This window comes from Osmerus mordax, chromosome 12, assembly GCF_038355195.1.
Source record: "Osmerus mordax isolate fOsmMor3 chromosome 12, fOsmMor3.pri, whole genome shotgun sequence".
Classification (NCBI taxonomy): domain Eukaryota; kingdom Metazoa; phylum Chordata; class Actinopteri; order Osmeriformes; family Osmeridae; genus Osmerus; species Osmerus mordax.
This window is the reverse complement of record NC_090061.1, coordinates 12,978,371-13,002,865: the sequence shown is the minus strand read 5'-3', so window position 1 is coordinate 13,002,865 and position 24,495 is coordinate 12,978,371. Positions and strand designations below refer to the sequence as shown.

Below are 24,495 nucleotides of genomic sequence, written 5' to 3'. Positions count from 1 at the left end.
TGTAAAACCAAGCATTAGGATTTACGCACCGCAAACCTACTATTAATACCATTTAAGAAAGGGTATTAGAACCTATTCAAAAAGGTGTTCCTAACGGAAATCTAAGGTTCTAGACAGCACAATTTCCAGGTCCATAAAGTGCCATGTGACCGGCTATCAACTAGTTCTAATTAAATCTGAAACATAATCACAGTGAAATTCTTGAATGATCATATTCCTAAATGATTCAACATCCAGTAACAACGTACCTTGTGTTCAGAGATAAAGTTGACCTCGCAGTGAGGCCCTGCAGCAACACAGGACGTACTTGGTACGTACAGAGCATGTGCAGTGTCTGTATGATGAGAGGTGATGAGTGTGAGTCAGAGCATGTGGCCTACGTGTGCCCTCTAAAGGACAAAACCAGCATCTGGTTATAAAAAGAGTCTATTACCAAACACACGCAGAACAGGGACGTGCACAGTTCTGTTCGACGAGCAAAAGATTCACAACTGCACCCCCGGGCTGCAATATGGATACACTTTTATTTTCTCGCTGACCACACGCACTGAGTTCACACTTATCGCACAGGTTGACGCCAAAGTTACTAGCACAGTTATTAGGAATCCAGGCAAACGAATAAATAGTATAAATTACTCCTATGTCTTTGTACATACAGACTCTCTATTCTACAGGTGTGTGTGTGTGTGTGTGAACAGGCTGGCCAGCCTGGGGTCAGAGGTCTGAGAGGGAGGCCAGCTCATGCAGCAGGACAGCAAAGGACGGCCGGTCTTCTGGTTTCTACAGGGGCAGAGAGACAAACGGACACACACTTGCATAACTGTTTCAGCAACACTTTTTGTGTGTATTCCACTGGTCATTTAACACATTTGTTACTATACCATTGGAAAAAAAGTGTTTGTTTACTTCTACTTAAAAAAAACAAAAAAAAAACAAAACATGAAATCGTCATAATGTTGGATGGCACATTTTGGAACGGATGGCGAGACAGGGTCACCCACCTCCTTCCAGCACCACTCCATGAGCTGGTGCACAGCACTGGGGGTCTGACGAGGCTTGAGCAGCCGGAGGCCTGCGTTCAGGGACTCCACCACCTCCGCGTTGGAGCGGCTCTCATAGGGCAGGCGACCCTCGCTGTACACCTCCCACATCAACACACCTGAGGGGAGAAGAGGAGGGGAGGGGAGAGGAGGGGAGGGAGTAGAACATCAGTTACAGACAGACAGACTTCTTAAACAGACAGAAAGACAGGCAGACAAAGATTAAAGGACAGTCAGACCAAAAGACCAGACGTCCGACTTGCTGCTGAACTTGCTGTATTTGATGACCTCAGGAGACGACCACTTCACAGGAAACTTGGAGCCCTGAGAGCTAGTATACTGGTCATCCAAAACAAACCTGAAGAGAGACATAGTCATCAGCAGGAAAGGACAACAGCATGACTGTTGTCTCCCCTCAACAGGTCAGCAGGTTTAACTCACAGTGTTCACACTCTCACTCTTCTGTTTACAGACTGATGGTCACCCATGCTCTAGCCCCTGTGGAGGAACCACAAGTTCTCACCGCAGGAGTGTGTGTGATCTTACCTGGCCATGCCAAAGTCAGACACCTTGACTTCATTGTCCTTAGAGACCAGACAGTTTCTGGCAGCCTGTGAAGCAGACAGAGATTGGAAGAAAAAAACTGGAATATCGTCCTATCAATGTGACTCTTCTGAGTTCAGATCTCGACTTTTCCTTCTGAGAGTACCAGGTCTCTGTGGATGAAGTTGGAGCTCTCCAGGTAGGCCATGCCCTCGCTGGTATCCAGGCACATCCCCAGGAGCGTGTCCGGAGACAGATGTCCCCTGGTGGCTCGGAGGTAGTCCGACAGGCAGCCGTGCTCCATGAACTCAAACACCAGACATATTGGAGAGTGCTGGGTACAAACACCATACAGCTGGACGAGCTTCGGGTGGGACAGCTTCCTGTTACACACACACACAAGCAAACACACGCACGTACACACACACACACGCACAAGCAAACACACGCACATATTTTTAGGAACGGTCCAACATGATGTGCTGTGGTCCTTTATCTGTCCAATGAGGCAATGCCCCACGTCCACAAGTCCACTTACGTCACCACCATGGCCTCCTCCTTGAAGTCCTCCTCCGACATGGCTCCCTCTCTCAGCATCTTCACGGCCACCTTCCTGTCCCTCCATGTCCCCTGCAGCACCATTCCAAACTCCCCGCTCCCCAGCTCCTCCCCCAGCACCAGCTCCGCAGGCTCCACCTCCCACTCGCCTGCTGAAGGGCATACACACAGGAAGAACTACAATACCCATGCCACCGATGCATAGCCAATTGTGAGCAGGCGACATCGCTATTGAGGTAAGCATTTTCCCCGTTTACTTGGAACTCACACGTTGGTCTTATCAAAGTGGGAGGCACATCAACTGTCATAACATCATACCTCTGTTTTATAACAGCAGATTGCATAACCCTTTTGATTAACTTCAGTTCAATTCTAATTCTTTTTTGGGCTTCTTACCTTGTGAGACATCAAAGGAGTTCTGAGAGTTGTCTTTGCCAAGCGTCACAGGGTGTCGCAAGCGCGTGATCAGACCTGCCAGTGGTTACCCCCCCACACACACACACACATACACACACACACACACGCACACACACAGAAGAAAGTCAGGTCTAGTCAAGGCACCAACGTCCATGCCTTGTACAATATGCTAACTTCTTAAGACTGATTCAAAGTCTCATGGCAAGGCTTCCTCCACAACTCTTTCTGAGCAGAAAATGATCTTGTCCCCGTGACAAGCATTGAATTTGATGTCTAAAACAATTTTACAGTGAATTAATCTCTTAGCTGTGCTAATTGTTCCTTTGGGCGAATTTAAAACAGCTGAGTATGTATGTGTCTGCCTGCCTGCCTGTGTGTTTGAATGCATGTGTGTGTGAGGTTTTGTGCATGTGTGTGTGTTTGTGAGTGCGTGTGCATGTGTGAGCGTGATTGCAGGACACACTCCTCACCTGCAGCGTTGTGCTGGTGGTATTGGATTAGCTCAGGAATAGTGCTGAAAAGGTATTTCTCCGCCAGGTAAAACCTAAACGGCTCTATCTCTGTATCCTTTATCTGGTAATGCTTCACTCTCGGATTCTTCTCCCCATTTGACCTGCAGAGAGAGGGAGAGCGTTAGTCGGGGAACACAACATGTCTTTTCTTGTACATGTACGGGTTGGCATTACACAGTGTCACAAATGATCTGTCTTAGTTGTGCGTTTGTGCGTAGTTGCTGATCCATTGTTATGGTTTCTTCAGCAATTCCGTTGTTACATTCTTATCAATATCGACTCCAAGAAACATCTGACCCCAGTTGATCTTAAAGCAATTTTAAACACATTATCCCCCCCCCCCCCCCCCAAAGATTAAGCAGTGTCTCAGTTCTAAGTACTTCAGTCCTTAGTACTTTTAATGTGTTGTCAGTACGTCAGTGATAGCTGACTGTGCGGATAATTACCCTGGTGCTTTGGTGTAGACAGACACAGTGTAGACGCCAAGCTGCCTGGAATCCCGCACCATAAATGCCCCTTCTTTGCCCTGGACATGGGCACACAAACAGTCATGCACGCTTTTTAAAGAACTGAAGCATACATTATGTGAACATGATTTTATGTTCTCAGGGGATATGTAAATGGTTCTTAGATAGCTGGAGACAAAACAAACCTACAAATGTTTTTCTTGGAATTGGTGCACCGAATGTTTGGCCAACAGACACGCACAATCGTAAAAGTCAAGGACCCAAACTTTGCCTGTAAAACTGTGTGACACATTTACAACAGGAAATCCTGAACCTGAGCTAACTGTGTGGTTAGGAGATGTACTTTGTGTTTGTATGTGTGAAAGCAGACATGCATCCTGCAAATGCAGCCCTTGCATCCTTGCAGGCAAAAACCACATGGTCACAGCCAATCAGATCCAAGTATTTGGATAACACTGCAGATGTTGCATTGGACACATATACTCAACCACACAATTACATACTGAAAGATATACATGTTCCAATGTAACTATCTTTAGACACAAACAGATAGTCTTGATATATCCTGAAGTTAAGGTTACATATAACTGGACATCTAATGATTGAATAAATAAGTAAATGAACAAATAAATACTAATTGTGTCAGGACAGTACCTCTTGCATCAGAAGTTCTTCAGCTCGTGCCCTTGTGATGTTTTTGTTGTACCATCTACAGATGAACACATTCAACACATCAACATAATAACCACTGAATCATATGATAGTGTACTCCAATGGTCACCATTTGACAACTGTTCTATACCACTCACAATGGTTTACACCAAAACTGTAGTGTTATATGAGGAACAGACTTTGTGACTCACACAAATCTGTTGAAGTTGCTCCCCGATTTCTCGGCAATGTATATGTTGGGTACAAACCCAGTGTTTCTATAGAAGGGAAACATAGGAAAATATGAACACAGTGTCAGTTTGAGAAGAAAAAAACAAAAACTGCCACTATCATCCTGTCAGTGTTAGCCTACCCCCTGTCATCCTGCACGGCCCACCACTCTGGGTGAGAGCTATCAGTAAGGACATACTCCTGGTCCTTCTTCAGGGTGAGGTCAGATGCATCGTGGGGGATATAGTTCTGGATAGCCACCACCACCACCCTGCCTAAGTCTGGGTTTGATAAACGGCGCTGTCAAGATAAAGTGGAGAGGAAACGCTGACCACTCACTTACGTTTGTTCTAGAAGCAATAACTGCATATGGATGTCAATGCTGTTGATTTTAATTTGTTTTATGAGTGAACTTAATGAATAAAAGTTTTACAGGAAGTGACATTCCATTATGTGTGAGTGTGCGTCAACAGTCAGGGTCCTACCTCAGGGTCTGGAGTTTTAGGGAGAGGTTTTTTGGAAGCTATGAAAAGAAACAAAATTACTTCTATACATATATACCTACACGGTATAGTTTTATCAAATTTTCAAAATGGTTTATGTCCTCTACTCTATAGGGACACACATTTTTGGAGATGAAGATTTAGACTAAAACTAGTCTGAGGTTAGTACCAAATCCCATGGGGTCATACTCATGACAGCCGGCCGCCAGCTTCTCCGTTTGGTGACAACATCTCCATCTCCCATCCATCCAGAAGTTAGGGTGGTATTTCACTGCTAACCTATTACACTTTGTCTCTGCATTAGGAGGACAACAACAAAGTAACAACTAATTTATTGTTTAAAAGAAAAAAAACGATTTGGACCATGTATTTGCCCATCAACAGAATACAGATGTGTAGCCTTTTAGAAAGCAGCACAAGGTTCAAACTGAAACTGTGTTTGTGTTTAAACCACAAACACACACACATACACACAGCATAAACAGTAAACCTACATCTCTGACTATGGGTTTGTACAAGACACCAGAGAGACCATGATCAAGGCCTTTGTTGGGGTGTCTTTAGTTTGGACTACTCACCCTCCTTAAGCGCCCGGACCCACCGCTGCCGACAGTCATTATCCGGGGCAAAAATGTACAGGTAATAGCTGTCATGAAAAACCTGTGGAGAAAAGCAGCATCAAACAGTAGCTGTAGGGTCCTTGTATTTTTGCTTGAATGGCCCTATTGAGTTTCTGCCAGGTTCTCCTTCCGTTCATTTGTAGATAAACGGACTGGGAAGTGTGCTTCTCTCACCTGGAAGGGGTACTTGTTGCTGCAGGGGATGGGAATGTCACTGCATACAATCTCAACACACTTAATCCTGGCCAGCTCAATACTGCCTTTCTGAACTGGTTTTTTCTGAACACAGAGCACAGAATCTCCATGTGTTGGAATCACATAACAATTATTACAATTACGATTAAGTACACGTACAGCTTTTAAGACGTTTAGATTATTTTGTACATTTCATCTCAGGTGTGACCAACTTTCTTATTGTGAATGACTGTTTTACAATTAAAAATAGAATGTACTTTGATTCAAAAGTACACTGATAATATTTTCCATCTTCCTCTCCATCAACAGTACATACCCCAGGACGCCGTTCAGAATAGGTCAAGTCTTGTGTGTCTAAAACGAAAAACCTTTCCTTGTAATTGCTTGGGGAAGTCCTTCTTTTCTGTTGAGATTTCTTGATTAGAGTTCCTTTTAAGATAACTCTGGGGTACATGGCAAACAGTTACCTGCAACCCTAGAGCTGCCAGCAGCCTGTGCTTGTGTCAGACTAAAAACGTGTGAAAAACAGTGAGGTAGAAAGAGCTGATGATATGTTACTCAAGCTTCCGGAGTTGTCACTGTAGGTGAAACACTTCCTTGAGTAGGGCCACACACCTTTTTTCTCTCAATTTCTGCCACACACACACGCACACAGATGTGATACGTTTTGATGTTTCAAATGTGTGGAACACAGCCAACATTTAAAATTGCAATACAAGTGTTTCATATGTTTTATATGTAACCATTAGCCAATTAAATTACAAACCCAGGACTGATGAAAACTTAAATGCAATATACTTTTGCTCACGCAAAACGTGTGTACCTTCTTGAATGTTGACTGCAGTTTTTACAACAGCCTGCCATGTTAAATCTGACTAAATACAATGTATCTTCCAAGATAATACATTTTATGGAATATAAAAGCTATCGCCTTTACTCACGTAAACCAATCCCCGTCTACGTTGTTGAAATGGAGCGCTCCAATCCGCACGTTCAAATAAACACGTCGTGAACAGGCGACCAATCAAACAGAGAGGACGTGAAAAGCTACGGGACAAGGCTATGCCTTAACGTAGCTCCCATGGTTTATGCCATCGTTATCCCAGTGAAAGATAAAATTTGTTTTGGGGAATTTAGTCTGGCTATCGAAAACTAACATCACAGTATTGACACTTCTCACACTAAAGGGTATGTATTTTTCAATTGTTTGCTTAGCTAATCAAATTACTTCTGCTCCACATCTAGCAACCAAGCTAGTTTGCTAATGCTGGCTAGCATTAGCATGGTAGCTAAGTAGCTAGCCTACCTAAGAGTAAAGTGTATTACATTAGCTTTATATATAGTTGTGTAGCAGTATGTTGTTAACTAGCTTTCTTAATTATATTTCTCCAACCGTTATTTCTGCATAATTTTCATTTTTTCACACTCGTATCACACTAGTATTTCACACTCGTAACTAGTTAACGGGAAGGGAAAGTAGCTAGCTCTACGTTTGTACATCTAAGTTAATACCTAGTAACATACGGTATTCGTGCATTCGCTATTTTAAAGTTATTAACTAATTATTGAAAACGAGATGAATGCAGCTTAAAGTTATCCATAATTCTGTCCCTAGGCATCCATCATGGGTGAACCACAGCAGGTGAGCGCTCTGCCACCACCGCCCATGCAGTACATCAAGGAATACACTGATGACAACATCCGCAAGGGCCTGGCGCCTAAGCCCCCGCCGCCGATCCGCGACAGCTACATGATGTTCGGCAACCAGTTCCAGTGCGATGACATAATCATCCGTCCTCTGGAGAGCCAGGGGATCGAGAGGCTCCACCCGATGCAGTTCGACCACAAGCGAGAACTCAAGAAACTGAATATGTCCATCCTGGTGAACTTCCTGGACCTTCTGGACATCCTGATTAAGAGCCCCGGCAGCATCAAGCGTGAGGAGAAGCTGGAAGACCTGAAGCTGCTGTTCGTCCACATGCACCACTTGATCAACGAGTACCGTCCGCACCAGGCCCGCGAGACTGTGCGTGTCATGATGGAGGTCCAGAAGAGGCAGAGGCTGGAGACGGCCGAAAGGTTCCAGAAACATCTGGAGAGGGTGGTGGAGATGATCCAAGGCTGCCTGGCATCTCTGCCCGATGACATACCCCAGTCAGAGGGGCCGAGCGGGGCAGGAGATGGTGCGAGGGCTGGGTCTGGAGGTACTGGGGTGGGGGGGTCTGCTGGGTTGGCGGCCAGACTGAAAACAGAACCCATGGACGTTGAGGAGGTGGGGGCCAGCTGTATGGCCACAGGGCAGCAGGACAAGAGCGTGCCTCCCACTAAGAGGGACAAAGAATGGGACAAAGACGCTGCAATGTGCAGCATTATTGACGAGATTGCCTGAGTTTTGCATGTCGTTTTTGTTTGTGTTTTGTTATGCAAATAATTACAGAATCTGGTAAAGCGTTTGGTTTGTTGTGAATATTGTAGCTGTGCACGAAGAGCGTATCCAGTTTGTTTAGTTTTTTTGCTGTGTGTGTGTGTGTGTGTGTGTGTGTGTGTGTGTGTGTGTGTGTGTGTGTGTGTGTGTGTGTGTGTGTGTGTGTGTGTGTGTGTGTGTGTGTGTGTGTGTGTGTGTGTGTGTGTGTGTGTGTGTGTGTGTGTGTGTGTGTGTGTGTGTGTGTGTGTGTGTGTGTGTGTGAGAACTTTCTTAGTCAAACATTCACTTACACGTGTTATTTCATAACACTAGAATTTGCATGGAGTCCTGCCTCTGGATTTAACACTTGGTATTGGGTAAGAAATTCCCAGAGCATTCAGCTTTCCACTGTCAACTCAATAAAGATATTTTCTATTGGACCAAGTAGTGCCAAACATTCTTGCATCTTGTGGCACAGTAGTGAAGTCCTGGTGCAGTCATGAAGGACCTGAAGAAGGGGTTGTACTTGGTGACCCCAGGCTCTCTCATCTGGTCTGGTCCTAAACTGGAGTCTGTCATGTTCCAAGATTGTCTGAAATCCCTGTGTTGGTGAGTGCAATGTGGGTGTATGCCCTAATCTGTCAATAAGATGAGGATGTCGAAAAACAAGTTCTATGTTATAGAACAAACCTTTTCCCAGCCACCTCACTGTTACACAATCACCAACGCAATGTTGTCTCGATGTGGCTTCGTACGACAGATTTGGCTGTATCTGCTCCAATGAGGCACCAGACTGACCGGTAGAGGGAAAGGCATACCTTACACAACACAAGCTGAGCTTGTGCACTGTAGCATTGTGTAAGTGTACTCTAGTCAGATACAACCTTAACTACACACACACACATGTGCCCCTCTGCAGGGATTCCAACGTTCTTTTATAATGAGTGCGGGGTGGTTTCCTTTCAGTTATAGTGACAGTGTGACACAGTCAGACTTTGTCGGGTGCTCATGTTTATATATACAAAAGCATTGATCAGAAGGGCTGCTGAAATGAACGCTGATCAACGGCCGTGTCAATCTTGCAGTTAGAGCAACTAGAGGGTCTGTTTTCCTCCCAGCATGACAGTTGAGTAGAGGTTATGTTGTCTATACATGTATGATTTACTTGACATGGTTCCAATGTATTCCTTTGATAACGGCTAACACAAGCCATCTACCCAGACACTGCTCTTATGAACCAGCTAAGGTTTACGTGCTGCAATCTGCTCTAATGAGATAATATGAGATTGCTTTGCAGAGGGCCCCCCATTCGTTATGTTAATTATCCCTTTAGATAATGTGGGCTAATTGTACGCTATTGCAATGGGGGTGGATCTGAAGACGCACATTTTTTTGTATTTAACCTGTGTAATAATCGCATATTAAATCAATTTATTCCCACACAAAAATATGTTATGAAATCAAAATGTTATCTTGTAGGTTAGCTGCGTATCACGACAGCATCACCAAGTGTGCGGCATCTGTTGATATCCTCTCAGTAACTATTGCATTTGTGAAGTTTGTGATGTTTATGAATATATAAAGACGCTGCACCCGTCGCAGAAATTGTGTTATAAAACTCCGCATCTTTGTTTCACAACAGGGTGGGACGTCAGGCGGTCATCCAATGAGATTGCTCGCTGCCACATCACATGGTCTTTATTTATGTAATGTAATGGTGTTACAGTGTACCCTGGCTTTGTATCAGTGATCAAGGACCACAGGCAGACTGTCCGAATTTACAGTCGAGGATGGGATCTTAATAATAACGTAAAAATTCTAATCTAATCGTTGATGAAGTTCGGAGCTGCACACGAAAAAGCCAGCAAAGCGGGTTTTGGACTGAAACGATTCCCTAATCGCCATGCTCTAAAAGGGAATAATCTTGTGTTCGAAACCAACAACTAAGTTATGATTGACAATGGATAGGTTCTAAAACGTTTTTTTTAAGGTAAAAAGTTGAGAACAGAAATAATTTGTTTAAATAGACCGCATATGTTTGCGCAGAGTGCATGTCTTGTTGTTGTTTTTTAGATAGGCTAGAGTTGCTGTAAATCTGATACGAAGGTTGATGCGTTTAGATATGACACTGTTGCAGTTTGTAAATGTATGTTAGCCCACCAAGCCGTCCAGTCAAACGACAGTATGTTGCATGTAACGGAGTACTGACTGTGCACAAGCTTTTAACTTGAGGGGAAGCATTCTGCCTACTTTTCCTTGAGGGAATTGTCGGGGTGACATAACACACCACCATGGATCTTCTTGAGTGCCCAATCTGTCTGTTCCTCATGTGCGAACCAGTTACGATGTCGTGCGGCCACTCATTGTGCCGTCGGTGCCTGGGGACAAACTTGCCATCGAGATGTCCGACCTGCAAGGAACGGCTAAAACAGAAAGACGCAAAAAATATAAAAAACAATGTATTGCTGATTAGTGTCATCGAAAAGTGCCGCCCTGACGAGACAAAGATGAAGTGCCAAATCCTTGAGAAGCTGAAAGCCAGCGAATTCACTGACGCTTTACGCATCGCTGACGAGGGGATAGAACAAGGTAAGGGTGTTGCGTGTGTTAACTTAGATTTAAGTTGGGCCATTCAACCCCGAGGCATACTGCAGGTCTCTGTGCTCAAATGTAGGCTAGCCTACATTGTGTAACGTCCAGTTATGGCACTATAGCCTCTTACGCAAGCCAGCGATCTAGCTGTGCGTTAAGAAATTAATAAACAATAATAGGCCATTGACCAAACGCATTTTTTACATGGATAGGCCATCCTTTGTCATCAGCTCCATACGAGAAGTATGGACATATGAACTTAGGTGACCCCTGAGCTCTTATATGAATGCTGCAGGGTTTATTTGCATTCACACTAGAAACATGTTGCTAATTAACACAATGGTGTGGGCCCATGTGTGGTGGAAATGGCTCGTAAACTCTGCTGGAGATGTAGCTATATCAGTGTTGCTCCAGAATAGGGTCATACTATTACACACTCAAGGCTGCTGGTGAAGGTGGTAGGCCACTTCAGTTCACTGTCTGACAACATCCACGCCATGCCTGGGCACGTGACAATCACAAGTCTTAGTTATTCAGTAATGGCTCTTTCTGCCTTGAACTCAACTGACACATAATGTACTAGCCATTCATATGGTTGAATATGAACGTATGACGCAATAGTAATACAGCATTATCAGTGATGAAACGTTGAAGTTTGAAAGGACAAATTCAAAATCCCGGGCCAATGTAGTCCCGACGTGACACACTGTGACACGTGCTGCACGTTGACACCCAGGCATGCGAGTTGTTCCCAGGGCTGTTACAGCCCAGAACACACTCACACTCTCTCACACACATACTAACGCCCACACACAAGCACTCATTCACTCACTCATCCGTCACTCACACATAATCCACATTCAATATCTCACTCAGATCAACCAGGAGCCTGTCCGGTGAGAGCATCTCACAGCAGTCCTCAGGAGTTGCATTTAAGACAACGTTGTTGTTGCCCCATCTTTTGTAAACACAAGAGTGCCGCTTTGCATTTAACCACTGTGATGTTAACTACTGTGAAGCTAGCACTTTTATCCCTTGATTGTCTTCATCAGCAACTACTATAATGCACTTTTGTTTGGGGCTTTAGATAAAGGCAGCTGCTGAATGAAAAAAAACGGTTCAAGAAAATGTGTCTCCAGGCAGCGCAAACGGTCTCCAGCAGTTTGCCTGCTCAGTAAGGCTCTGGGATGTGTTATTTGGAGACGCTCTGTAAAGCTGACCCTGCGTTTTGTTCACACAACCGCATCAATTCACTTTCGTCTCCCCCATTCCAATGAAACCCAGTCCTTTTTAAACACTGTGCCCTGGTCTGTCCTCTCTCTGAGGCTCGGTCCTGAGACACACCACTCTCTCTTTTTCAAACACACACACACAAAAACGCAGTTAACAATAGAATGTGAGGAGACACAGGTATCTTCAGTTCTGTCCTCCAATTAGTGGTGAGTAATGTCAAATTCCCCGCGAGAGCACCACTGCTGTGGACGTGTTCTGCTGATGTACCGCTCTGCTCCCAGCACTGTGGAGCGCAGCGATCCTAAAGAGAAACATAATGACCAGGTGTTTCTACCTCGGCTCCAGGCTTTATTAGTCTAGTTATGTCGATGAAGTGTGATGTGAATGAGACTGAAGTGTACTTTCCTAGCCAGCCGTCGGTGACGCGTTCGTTTCCCATCTTTCTCTCTGACCTCCCCATTTCTCTACCTCTCTCTCTCTCTCACTCCCCCCCCCCCCCCCCCCACCTCCATGTTTATGTCTACGTCCACATCTCTTCCTGTCTCAGCTCCAGATGACGTGTGTCTGAAGGTGTTCAGAGCCGAGGCCAGCGTGGGCCTGAGGTGCTACCCTGACGCCCTGAGGGACCTGGATGACCTCTGCTGCACGCGCCCCAACTGGACCGAGGTCAGAACCAGGAAGTGATGTCCCCACCAAACACCAGGACCATAGAAACAACTTCTAAAATCAACCCCAATGAAAATATCAAGAGATTTTGCACACTTGAGTCTGTGAACAGCCTGTGTGAAATATGAAAGACATGGGCAGCACCATAACATTGTTTAATCAACATGTTTTGAGTGTAGGTACAATGGAGGGGAGTCCTTACTCTCGCTATTTAATGTAAAGCTCGATATGCAGTCATCCACTTATGTGACAATAGGAGTGAATCATTGCAGCCCAGTGTGGGAGAGATGGTCCTAGCAGCAACACATCTGCTGGGCACTACTTCATGGCTCACCTCAGGTCATGTGACTGAATGTGTGCTAGTGTCAGTGAAAATATATAGATTATTTGAAAACAACGGATAAAACAACTCTCTGTACACTCTGTAAAGGATTGGTGTGATTCATTTATCTCTCTCTCCATCTCTCTCTCTCTCTTTCTCTCTCTCTCTCTCTCTCCAGGGATTCTTCCGGAAAGGGAACGTGTTGCTGGAGATGGGCCGTCAGACGGAGGCTCTGATCCAGTTCCACCGCTGTCTGAAGCTCCAGAGTGACTTCCTTCCAGCCAAGAGCCAGATTAAGAAGGTGAGAAACTCACACATCCCTCCTCACAGTACTCCCCCAAACCTTCCAAAGTTTGCCCCAGAGCACCCTGGTCCAATCCCAGACGCCCCAGTCCTCCCCCAGTCCTCTCCTAGTCCTCACCCAGAACCCCCCAGTCTCCCCCCATTCCCCAGTATTCTCCCTCCACACTGGTGCTCTCAGTATGAGGTCTGAACTAGGCCTAAATATGAAACAACAAAGACCAACCAGGAACTAAGCTGGTCTGGTCTCCTTGTTATGGGATGAATATACAAATACATATCCCCAAATAAATATACAGATCCCCAAATCAGCTGGCAAAGCAACGATAGCAACGTAAACGTACTCACACACACGCAGGACATGGCGGTGCTCTCATACAGAACCTGTTTGACTTCAGTCAGGTGAAACGAAAGCTTTCAGGAACTTGTTTCTTTGGGTGTGCACGCGTGTTTCTGCCCTATCTGTGTGAATGTGCATGTTGGTCTGCCTTTGTGTGTTTATCAACCTGTGTGTGTGTGTTTGTGTGATGACAGATCCTAGAGGCTGAGGGCATGGCAGTCCCAGAAGAAGTACATTGTATCCTGCAGGTGGTTTCCGAGTACCTGAAAGAGCCCTGCCCTATCACCAGCCTGGGGGGCTCCCAGGGGCCCACACACAGCCACACACACACTCACACACACACTCACAAACACAGCGAAGGGCACCGGTTCCCTCCTCCTCCGGAGGAGAAGGAGGAGGGAGAGGCCAATGGAAGATTAGAGTCACTCCAGGTGAGCTTGTGTTGTCACACATATGGGGGACATAGATTGGGTTGTTGGTGTGGCAGTGGTAGAACTCACTGACAGTGTGTGGGTGTGTGCGCACGTGTGTGCATGCAGACTTCCTCTAAGGCGAAGCACGGCTCCAGCACGGAGTGCTGCTTGAGTCTCTGCCAGGCCGTGTCCTTCCTGCCCACAGCGGAGGATGACGAGGAACTCATGATGAGGAAGGATGAGAGGAACCGGCGGGGTATGTGGAGCTCACACACACACGCGCGCGCGTGCGGCAGGTTCAAATCCCTGTACTGTACGTCGCTTTGGGTGAAAGCTAAATGACGACATGATTCACGACACAACTAGCGAGTGATGGAGTGGTTTGTGTTGGTCTGCAGGTGACTGCTCCCAGGACAGCCAGACGGTGCTGAGTGTGCTCACCGTGTCAGACTTGGAGTGTCCTCTCTGCATCCGGTGAGTGTGCTCACCTTCCTCTCGCTTTTCCTGCCCTTCTGGTTGTGTGTGTCCCGTTCAGCGCTGCTCTATAGCTCCTCCTGGCTGTGAGGAAATGAGTTAACTTGGCCTAGAGCTGCAGGCTAACAAGGTTAGCAAGGCTGTGGAGGTTGTTGTTGTGCCACGCGGTGTTCTGACCGGAGGGGCCGGTGTTCTAGGTTGTTCTATGAGCCAGTGACTACCCCGTGTGGCCACACCTTCTGCAAGAACTGCATTGAGAGGAGCCTGGATCACAACCTGCGCTGTCCACTCTGCAAGCAGCCCTTACAAGAGGTGAGGCCTACTGAATCCAAACACGAATCCAAACACGCCGTTAGTTCATTTCGGGTCAGTCTAATCCGACTTCCTGCTTCCTGTCGCAGTACTTCAAGAACAGGAAGTACAACCCCACAGCGCTGCTCCAGGAGGCCATTTCCCGCCTCTTCCCCCAGCAGCTGTCTGAGAGGATGCAGGTGCACGAGACTGAGATGGCCGAGCTGTCCAAGTAGGTCACATCCCCCCCCCCCCCCGTGCGTAACCACGACAACATACACCCTACCTGTTCCCTAAAGTGCTCCAGCGTCTGGAGTAAACAGGGCTCACCATCGCCTCCGCAATATCCATAGCAACGAGATTCTAGTGGAGATATGACTAACCGTGTTTGTGAATAACTATCTTTGTCTCTCTCTCTCTCTCTCTCTCTGCCCACCTGTATCCCCATCCCTCGCTCTCTCCTCCTCACTCTCCGTCTCCCTCTCTTTATCCGTCTCTGTCCCCCCTATCCCCACTCTGTCCCCCCCCCCCCCCCCCCCCCCAGTCTAACTACGAACATCCCTATCTTCGTGTGCACGGTGGCCTACCCGGGCGTGCCCTGCCCCCTGCACATCTTTGAGCCGCGCTACCGCCTCATGATGCGCCGCTGCATGGAGACGGGCACCAAGAAGTTTGGCATGTGCAGCTACGAGCACGGCAAAGGGTAGGCTGCCCCGCACGCACGCACGCACTCACTGCCGTCCACCCGCTCTCACGACACACTCAGGAGAACCTGTAAGCGACACGGAAAAGGTTTCCAGAAGTGGGTCAAATAGCAGCCCTGTGGAGAGAATGTTTTTGTGAGCGGATATAAATTGCGTGTGCGCGTGTGTATTTTTGTATGTGTGTTTTGTGGGGGTTGAATGTGTATCTGCGTGTGTATATATGTGTGTGTGTATGTGTGTGTGTGTGTGTGTACAGCTTTGCGGACTACGGCTGCATTCTGGAGATCCTGAGCCTGGAGGTGCTGCCTGATGGGAGGTCGTACGTGGACACGGTGGGGGGCAGTCGCTTCCGGGTGCTGAGGAGGGGTCAGAGGGATGGATACCAAACTGCAGACATCGAGTACCTGGAGGACCACAAGGTACACCCACTCTTCGATACACGCACACACTTATATGTATATCTCTTATATGCACACACTAATATACACACAAACACACTAATGTATATATATACACACACACACACTTATACAGTACATACACACACTTATGTACACAAACTCTCTCTCTCACACACACACTCACATACATTCAATTAGCTTAAAGATCTTCCCACTCATACTGAATGCTGATGGGAAATGTTTCAGCTGTGGTCATCAATCTGCCTTTCCTCCCTCTCTCTACTCCCCCCCCCCCCCCCCCCCCACCCCACCCCACCCCAGGCTGACGAATCAGAGCTGGAGCAGCTGCAGGGTCTCCATGACAGCGTGTACCAGCAGGCTCAGGACTGGTACCAGCGCCTCAACAGCCGCATCCGGGAGCAGATCAGCCGACAGTACGGAACCATGCCTGACAAGGAGGACAACATCCAGGTACACACGCTCACACACACACACACACGCTAATACAGGTACCCTCCCCCCGCACACACACACAAACACTGACACACTGTCATATACCACACACACGCACGCACGCAGACAGACACACGTTGACTCGTGTGTGCACCTCTGTGATTGTGCGCCCTCCAGGAGTCCTCCAACGGCCCTGCCTGGTGCTGGTGGCTGCTGTCTGTGCTCCAGCTGGACCCAGCCTACCAGACCACCGTGCTCTCTCTCACCACGCTCAGGGACCGCCTGGGGCACCTGCGCATCGTCCTGGAGTACTTCTCCCAGAGCTAGACTCGGGACACACACACACACAGGGATACGGAGTGTGTGTTGTGAGCCGTTTGTCACAAGCCTCCAGATGTCCTCAGGTCCCGAAGTTGGGGGCTTCACACTCGCGTTCAGCACACTGGACCGGTCGAACACACATGGCACTCTTGCTTTTGGAGTTGGATTAAGTTATTTCTATTGTCTCTCCTGGAACAGGGGATGTGCGTGTCCCTTTTATAGAGTTTTTTTTTTTTTAAGTACTACGTAGATCAGAATGTTTCCGAATGTGGTTTTATTTAGGTTAGGTTTTGTTTGCGGTGGCATAGAAACCTTAGAATGGACAACCAAAGATTTCACCTGTCAGACAACAGAAAACCAATCGTCTGGTGTCCGTGAGGCTGATCACTTGCAGGCTGGTGCATGCTGGTTGACGTAGGGCCTGTTGTTGCGTGGTGCCGCCACTAGGTGTCGCTGTTCCGCTCTCCCTCTCTGACGCGCATGGCAGAAGGCCCGCCGTGTTCCACGGGGTCCACTGAACAGAGTCAGCTGGCGAGTGCTCAGTGTGTGAAGAGCACACACGCAACAAGTGTCCAAATCTGAACTTTGAAACAACAACCAAAAAGTCTTACATTGATTTTGAAGAGCTTGTGATTTGTATTTAGAATTCAGATTTTATGATCATCTGGATTTAGTAAAATAATGGATACTATGTTGGGAGTGGGACCCGCATCACTTCTAATGCTTGTGGAACAGAGAACATCTGTTGTGGTTTGTATGTCTATCGCCCGTTGATTCTGTTACTTTACAATTCTTTAAGTATTAAGGCTGATTGCCGTTATAAGCATAAGTAGTCAAATGATGTATATCAACACTGAATAGTCAGAACGTAAGTGTTGCTATAATTGATTATGTCCGAGGCAACTTCCTGTCTAAAATGTGTGTCAGGTCTGCCAGATGGACATAGAGATGACACATGAAGAGATGGTGGTTTACATATATAGAGAGAGGGAGGTAGAGGAAGTTGTAAGTGTTGCTGTTTTCCAGTACATGTGTGTTTGTCACCAGTCATCCTCTGCTTTTGGTGCTCAACCTGATGGGTTCACACACCAGACAAACAGCAACCTTATCCTTCAATCGTTCTCAGGTGTAGAAAACCAGCCGCGGTGAGCAGGGCGTCTTACCACGTGCGGCCACCAGGTGGCAGTAGATGACTGGGTCTATGTCCTTACAGCTGTTAGTGGAGGCCGGGTTTTCTGCTGGAGTGCATGCAGCCTAGGACCTGTCCCAAGCTATAGTGAAGCTAAGTAGTAATGCCATAGTGCACAGATGGTCCCTCCAGGCCTCTGCTGTGCCCAGGGGGGCCTGGCCGGGGAATGAGCCTGCTCGGTGATGCCTCCGTGGGGGCAGAGACACCAAGCTGTGCCCCCTGCGGACTCCCCACCCCTCTAGGGAAGATGCCCTATGTGCCTGCATGGATCTCCAGAGCTGTGTGTTAGGAGAGGGGACACACTTTGCAGTTGTTTCTTATTGTCGTTTCTTTCGCTGGTTTTGTTTTATTTGAGGTTTAGTGCCACATTCCATCGAATGTTGAAGCTGCAATGTTACACAATGATTTACGAGCAAACACAAGCTTAAACATTGGTGAAAAGAGAAAACACATTTCTACAATCATTGTGCCATTGATTACATGTAATACTGTCATTTTGGGGGTTTAGATCAGTTTGTTGGGATGAAGTCATGGCCAATTTGTAGGAAAATGCCTGCCACCCAGATACGAACTGTCGCTTGTCCAGACTCGAGTCCATCTGTGCTGAACAGTGATTGGCAGATTATGAGGGCAACACAGAGTGCAATACTGTTCAGATGATATGTTCAGCCCTGGAGGAGTTACAGGCCCAATTACACACACAAGTGTCATGCCCCTCCAGACGGAGAGATGCACGGAGGAATGGACAGACTCAGGGACAGGCTGGGCCACCCTCCCTGGGCCACCCTCCCTGGGCCACCCTCCCTGGGTCCCCCTCCCTGGGCCACCCTCCCTGGGCCACCCTCCCTGGGCCACCCTCCCTGGGTCCCACTCCCTGGGCCACCCTCCCTGGGCCACCCTCCCTGGGCCACCCTCCCTGGGCCACCCTCCCTGGGCCACCCTCCCTGGGTCCCCCTCCCTGGGCCACCCTCCCTGGGCCACCCTCCCTGGGTCCCCCTCCCTGGGCCACCCTCCCTGGGCCACCCTCCCTGGGTCCCCCTCCCTGGGCCACCCTCCCTGGGCCACCCTCCCTGGGTCCCCTCCCTGGGTCCCCCTCCCTGGGCCACCCTCCCTGGGCCACCCTCCCTGGGTCCCCCTCCCTGGGCCCCCCTCCCTGGGCCACCCTCCCTGGGCCACCCTCCCTGGGTCCCCCTCCCTGGGCCCCCCTCCCTGGGCCACCCTCCCTGGGCCACCCTCCCTGGGTCCCCCTCCTGTTCTGGAAATAGCCATTGAGAGCTTGTTCAGTCAAAGTTTCAGACAAATTGGGATCGATCTCACTCTCTTAACAAAAAAAGGGATTTATTTCTTAGAGATTTCTGGAGAGATGGTTGGTGTAGGGTTAGGGTTAGCTGAGCGTGTAGGTGGAGATGACCACGAAGCCCAGTGGCCTCACTGTGAGGTCATAGAGGGACAGAATTTCCTGTCTGACGTGCTTGATCCAGGAAGTGTGAACTTTTTTTGTGTACTTTTAGCATTTTGCTTATCCTCACACCATCCCTTTTCATTGGAGGTGACTTATATTTTTGCACAGTAATGGATTTGCATGTCCTGGTTTTTCTATTGTTCAGTAATAGTGCCCGCCATAGATATATCCATAATGTTGGGCTGTTTTTATCAACAAACCGATATTGTACAGATTTTTCTTATATTGTTTGATTGTTAAGTTATGCTGTCCACTTAAACACATACTATTGTTTAGTATATATATCCTTGGTTTAAATAAAGAGGGGACAGAAAATAATGTCACTATCAATTGAAATGTTTGGATTCAGGATTAAACAGTGTTATGATTAACTTTTTATTTTGCGTGCTACGCCAATGTTAAGCTTGGATGTAAAGTGAATCATTCATTCATCTGATGCTACAGAACTCTGGAGGTCCAGTGTGATTGGACTTCTGTATGTGTCACAGACATTATTGAATCTCAATGCACTGAATCATTGTACTGAGTCAAAGTGAACTGAATCATGTACTGAGTCAATAGGTACGTTCGACTTCATGCAGTGCCAGCGTCGCCTGCAGCCCGGCTGACTTGAAGCAGCCAATGGCATTCTCAGCTTCAAGGCATCCGGCTGCAGCCGGCTGTCGGAGCTGCATGAAGTCGAACGCACCTAAAGTGAACTGAATCATGTACTGAGTCAAAGTTAACTGAATCAGACCAATGATCCATGTATGCATGACTTTTTAGGAATCCATCTAGGAACAAAAGTAACATGTTGAAAAGGTGGTTTGGGTTATTTGGTGAGATAAAGACTGACTGTCAAAGCCTTGTATGTTTGTCATAATGGTGTCAGATTCGCAGAAAGGTCTGTGTTCTATGTATGAATAGTGTGGTGGTCAATCTTGAATTAAAACGGTGAACATTGGAATACTTTCTAATCAGTTCGAATAGTAATACTAATAGTCATATTACAGGACTGAGGACACGTAACACCAGATACATCTTCTTTGCCTCTAATAACTCTTCAGTACATTGAATTGTTGATATCATCAATAAAGTTGTTGAAATTACTATTTGTTGTTTAATTGTTTTTTTGATTAATAGTCAAAGATTTAGTTAAATCTTTTTTTTTTTTTTTTTTTTTTACCTGCCTCCCCAAACCTATTTGTGTAGATGTATGAACTGCTATGAATAAACATATATTTCTTGTTTTTTCCATGGATACACGTTCTATACATTTGCCTTGAAACAAAAAAGGCTAGGGGCTCTGAAGATGAGTTTGTCGTCTATTACCGTGGTCTTCAACCCTGGTCCTCAGGGCCCACTGTCCTGTATGTTCTAGAATGGTTACCTGCTCCTACACACCTGATTCTAATGTATGGTCATTACCCTGCTTCCACAGAGCTTGATAACAACGCATTCATTTAAAACAGGTGTGCTGGAGCAGGGAAACATCTAAAACATGCAGGACAGTGGACCCTGAGGACCAGAATTGCCCACCCCTGATTGAGATTACACAAGGCAATGTTTCAAGGTGTCCACCAGGGGTCAGTCTTAATCTAGTTGAGAAACTAAATGAACCACCAAAACATCCTTGACTGTCAACAACTTTAAAGGGACAGTTCAACCAAAAATCAGAGATACATAATTTTCCTCTTACCTGTGGTGCTATTTATGAATCGAGACAAGTTTGGCAGGAGTTGCCACGTTTTTAAATTAGCTGTGGAGATGTCTGAATTCTCTCGAAAATAACGGAGCTAGATTTACATTTAGTCATTTAGCAGACGCTCTTATCCAGAGCGACTTACAGTAAGTACAGGGACATTCTCCCCGAGGCAAGTAGGGTGAAGTGCCTTGCCCAAGGACACAACGTCAGTTGGCATGACCAGGAATCGAACTGGCAACCTTCGGATTACCAGCCCGATTCCCTCACCGCTCAACCACCTGACTTCCTAGATCCAAAGACTACCCCTACGGCTGAGTCCATGCTCCGCCCCTGGATTGCTTCACTGAGACCCCCATCATGTACAAGTGCAGAGAACAGGAGAAGTATTTGAAGAGTTTTGCGTGCCCTGAACCACATTTGACCCCTTGCTAGCGCTCAATGACTCCCAAGCTCACAGTGGTGTCAGTGGTCTCTGGCCGAAATATTGGAGTGTCTCCCCCCCCCCCCCCCCCATCCCACGTGTGCCCCCCAGCTGCGACGTGGAGGACAGCAGACACAGGACACCACAGGTGGGGGTGAAGGGGAAGGGTGCAGGGGGGGGTGGGGGTGGAGGGGTACATGATGTCATCAGATCAGCTCACTGATTTGAGGAGGGATCTCCTGTGGAGAGGACACACGGTGGCTGTTCCCTCTCTTCCTGTCTCTCTCTCTCTCCTCTCTCTCTCTCTTTATCTCTGTGTGTGTGTGAGTGTGTACGTGTGTGGGTGTGTGTGTTAATAGAAATAAACAGTACGACATGGAGGAGAGGAGGTTGGCATAGCAACATCTGAAGGATGGAAGGTGCAGTGAAAGAGACACGAAAGGTGAAAGAAAAACAGACAAGCAGACAGAAATGATGAGGCCAGAGCAACAGAGCACGATGGATGGGGAGACAGAGAGGAAGAAAGAATGCAATATTGAAAGAAAGAAAGAAAAGTTTGGAAAGATGAGCCAACAACAGGAGGTCATTCAGGTGTTATTTTCCATTTGTCAAATCTGGGAGATGAATAGGCAGATATCAGCCTCACTCATCTCCCATCCTGGGAGCTATAAATCTGGCCCCAGATTTAGCCGTGGCTCGCCCAGGTGAGTGTGTGTTCGCAGCTCCAGGAGGCTGTGGGATCAGCATCTGAGATGGAGAAGGTGTTTTTGGAAGATAAGGAGATGCCTGAATAGAAACATGAGAAGCGGAGTGGCGGAGATAAAATGGGCCGGTGAGCCTCTGGGTCGAGTCATCGCAGTAAAGTCCTGGAACAAAAGAGCAGAATACCAAGATCTTCCTGCAGGGAAACACTCTGCCTAGACCTCTGGGCTCAGGTACACTGGAGGAGAGAGGGAAAGAGGGAAGGAGATAGGGAGGGAGGGTAGGAGGAACGGAGGGAGAAAGGGAGGGAGGGAGGGAGAGGAAAAGTAGGGAGAGAAGGGGCGAGAGAAAAAAGGAAAAAAGAGAGAGGGAGACCGAATGAAGAAGAAGAAAGAAAGGAGACAGCCATTAGGGGATGAAAGAGAAAATAGAAAGTAGAAGACGGGAAAGCAAAGAAAGGAGGAAGTGTTCCTGGGCGAGGAGACAGAGACTGGTATGAGAGTAGGCAGCCTATCACCAAGCTCTGGAGCTTCCTCAAACATTGTTTCCCTCCACTGTCGTCGTGGAGACAGACCTGTCGGCCTTGGTTACCATTGCTTTGGTAATCTTCATACCGGGCGTTTTCTAATTAAATCAACGTTGGACGCGGACATCCTGTTTACCTAAAGCGAAGTTGGAAGTGTGTGTTGTGCGAATGAGTTCATTCGAGTGTGAGTCAGTGCGTGTGCGCGTGGTTTTAGCACTCCCTCTATGATTTGACAGAGATGAGTAGAGGATAGAAGAGAAACAGAGATGAGGAGAGGACGAGTGCGAGAGACGAGAAGAGGATGAGAGAGTCAATAATGCAGGAATTCCAACATCAGAGTTCAGTCTTTTTAGTGGCACACAAAGAACACAAAGAGATTCATTTTACATTGCCCCGCAGCAGAGAGAGAACAGAATGTGTGTGCGTGTGTGTACAATTATGTGTTTGCGTATGTGCACAGAACAGTAGTTAGCAAAACATTCAACCAACACATGACAAGCCAAGTATTTTAATTGACAACACTTTTTATCTCTCAGAAACTTCACACAAGCACAATGCACACACACACACACACACACACACACACACACACACACACACACACACACACACACACACACACACACACACACACACACACACACTCACATCCACACAAATGCACACACTAAAGCCCCATCAGTATGTTTCTCTCAGACAGGAGGATTTAGGGGAGCAGGCCACAGGATTTCTGTCATCTGGGAGAACATGCAGAAGGGAGGCTGTCTACACATGAGCATTGACAGCTTGCATGAATAATTTAGGAGCAAAGTGAGAGGTCTCATAGACCTCGGAATCACACCCAGAGAAAGCTGCCTCATCTGCCTGGGCCTCCTCTCTCTTCTCTTTCATACATATTATTTCCATAAATTCCCCCCTGACCCCTCCACCGCCCCCCCCCCCCTTCCCCCAACCCCCCCCCCCTTCTCCTCCTCCACGTATCCAAACCATGGCCCTATACAAAGGTTTCAGTCCAGAGGTGAGTTTTTCTTCAACAGATGGAACACAGAGGTGATGGGTTCACCCCTGTGGACGTTTGTCCGTAAGGGGGCCGGGGAGGAGGGTCTGTGTGACCCTGGGAGGAACCGCAGCCAGATGGAGTCAAACTGCAGTTCTGGTCCAAAGTGGTCCGATCCCTTGACGGTTAGTGTGTGTAAGGTGTTGTGTGTGTCCATGTGAGTGTGTATCTATGTGTGCGTGTCCTCTATCAGGCGCCCTGGTAACCAGCAGGCCAATTGTATCCCAGCACAGTGAGAGACAAGCTACCTGCCTGCCTCGCAGATTGGCTCTCCATACAGCATGCCAGGAGCAGTGAGGACAGAAAGATCCAAAACATTGTGCGCTTCCAGCATATTCCAAGGACTCTCAACCTGAAACAGGAGAGGGTTTCAACCTGAAACAGGGGAGGGTTTCAACCTGAAACAGGAGAGGGTTTCAACCTGAAACAGGAGAGGGTTTCAACCTGAAACAGGGGAGGGTTTCAACCTGAAACAGGAGAGGGTTTCAACCTGAAACAGGAGAGGGTTTCAACCTGAAACAGGAGAGGGTTTCAACCTGAAACAGGGGAGGGTTTCAACCTGAAACAGGGGAGGGTTTCAACCTGAAACAGGAGAGGGTTTAAACCTGAAACAGGAGAGGGTTTCAACCTGAAACAGGAGAGGGTTTCAACCTGAAACAGGAGAGGGTTTCAACCTGAAACAGGGGAGGGTTTCAACCTGAAACAGGAGAGGGTTTCAACCTGAAACAGGAGAGGGTTTCAACCTGAAACAGGAGAGGGTTTCAACCTGAAACAGGGGAGGGTTTCAACCTGAAACAGGAGAG

At 47.3% G+C, this 24,495-nt stretch overlaps 3 protein-coding genes across 4 annotated transcripts; 2 read left to right on the top strand and 1 right to left on the bottom strand.

The window, feature by feature from the left end:
- Positions 1-505: 505 nt before the first annotated feature.
- Positions 506-6,241, bottom strand: itk (IL2 inducible T cell kinase). 2 transcript variants are annotated; one of them, XM_067247381.1, is made up of 17 exons: positions 6,054-6,241; positions 5,717-5,821; positions 5,501-5,582; positions 5,092-5,217; positions 4,905-4,942; positions 4,562-4,719; positions 4,401-4,466; positions 4,192-4,246; positions 3,517-3,596; positions 3,029-3,171; positions 2,538-2,612; positions 2,122-2,293; positions 1,750-1,966; positions 1,587-1,651; positions 1,280-1,398; positions 1,002-1,159; positions 506-780 (listed from the first exon to the last, which is right to left on the bottom strand). In XM_067247381.1, exons 1-17 carry the CDS (start codon positions 6,189-6,191, stop codon positions 715-717), a joined length of 1,863 nt encoding a protein of 620 aa, XP_067103482.1. In that variant the 5' UTR covers positions 6,192-6,241; the 3' UTR covers positions 506-714. The 2 variants fall into 2 exon arrangements, with proteins under 2 accessions (XP_067103482.1, XP_067103483.1); XM_067247382.1 differs by having other exon boundaries at positions 2,122-2,290.
- Positions 6,242-6,778: 537 nt separating this feature from the next.
- med7 (mediator complex subunit 7) lies at positions 6,779-8,581 on the top strand. Its single transcript, XM_067247945.1, has 2 exons — positions 6,779-6,925; positions 7,353-8,581. Exon 2 carries the CDS (start codon positions 7,362-7,364, stop codon positions 8,124-8,126), a length of 765 nt encoding a protein of 254 aa, XP_067104046.1. The 5' UTR covers positions 6,779-6,925; positions 7,353-7,361; the 3' UTR covers positions 8,127-8,581.
- Positions 8,582-9,873: 1,292 nt separating this feature from the next.
- lonrf4 (LON peptidase N-terminal domain and ring finger 4) lies at positions 9,874-20,378 on the top strand. Its single transcript, XM_067248219.1, has 13 exons — positions 9,874-10,730; positions 12,514-12,632; positions 13,133-13,255; positions 13,789-14,025; positions 14,134-14,263; positions 14,406-14,481; positions 14,679-14,793; positions 14,883-15,004; positions 15,317-15,475; positions 15,733-15,895; positions 16,199-16,348; positions 16,508-19,660; positions 19,706-20,378. Exons 1-12 carry the CDS (start codon positions 10,433-10,435, stop codon positions 16,655-16,657), a joined length of 1,842 nt encoding a protein of 613 aa, XP_067104320.1. The 5' UTR covers positions 9,874-10,432; the 3' UTR covers positions 16,658-19,660; positions 19,706-20,378.
- Positions 20,379-24,495: the final 4,117 nt, after the last annotated feature.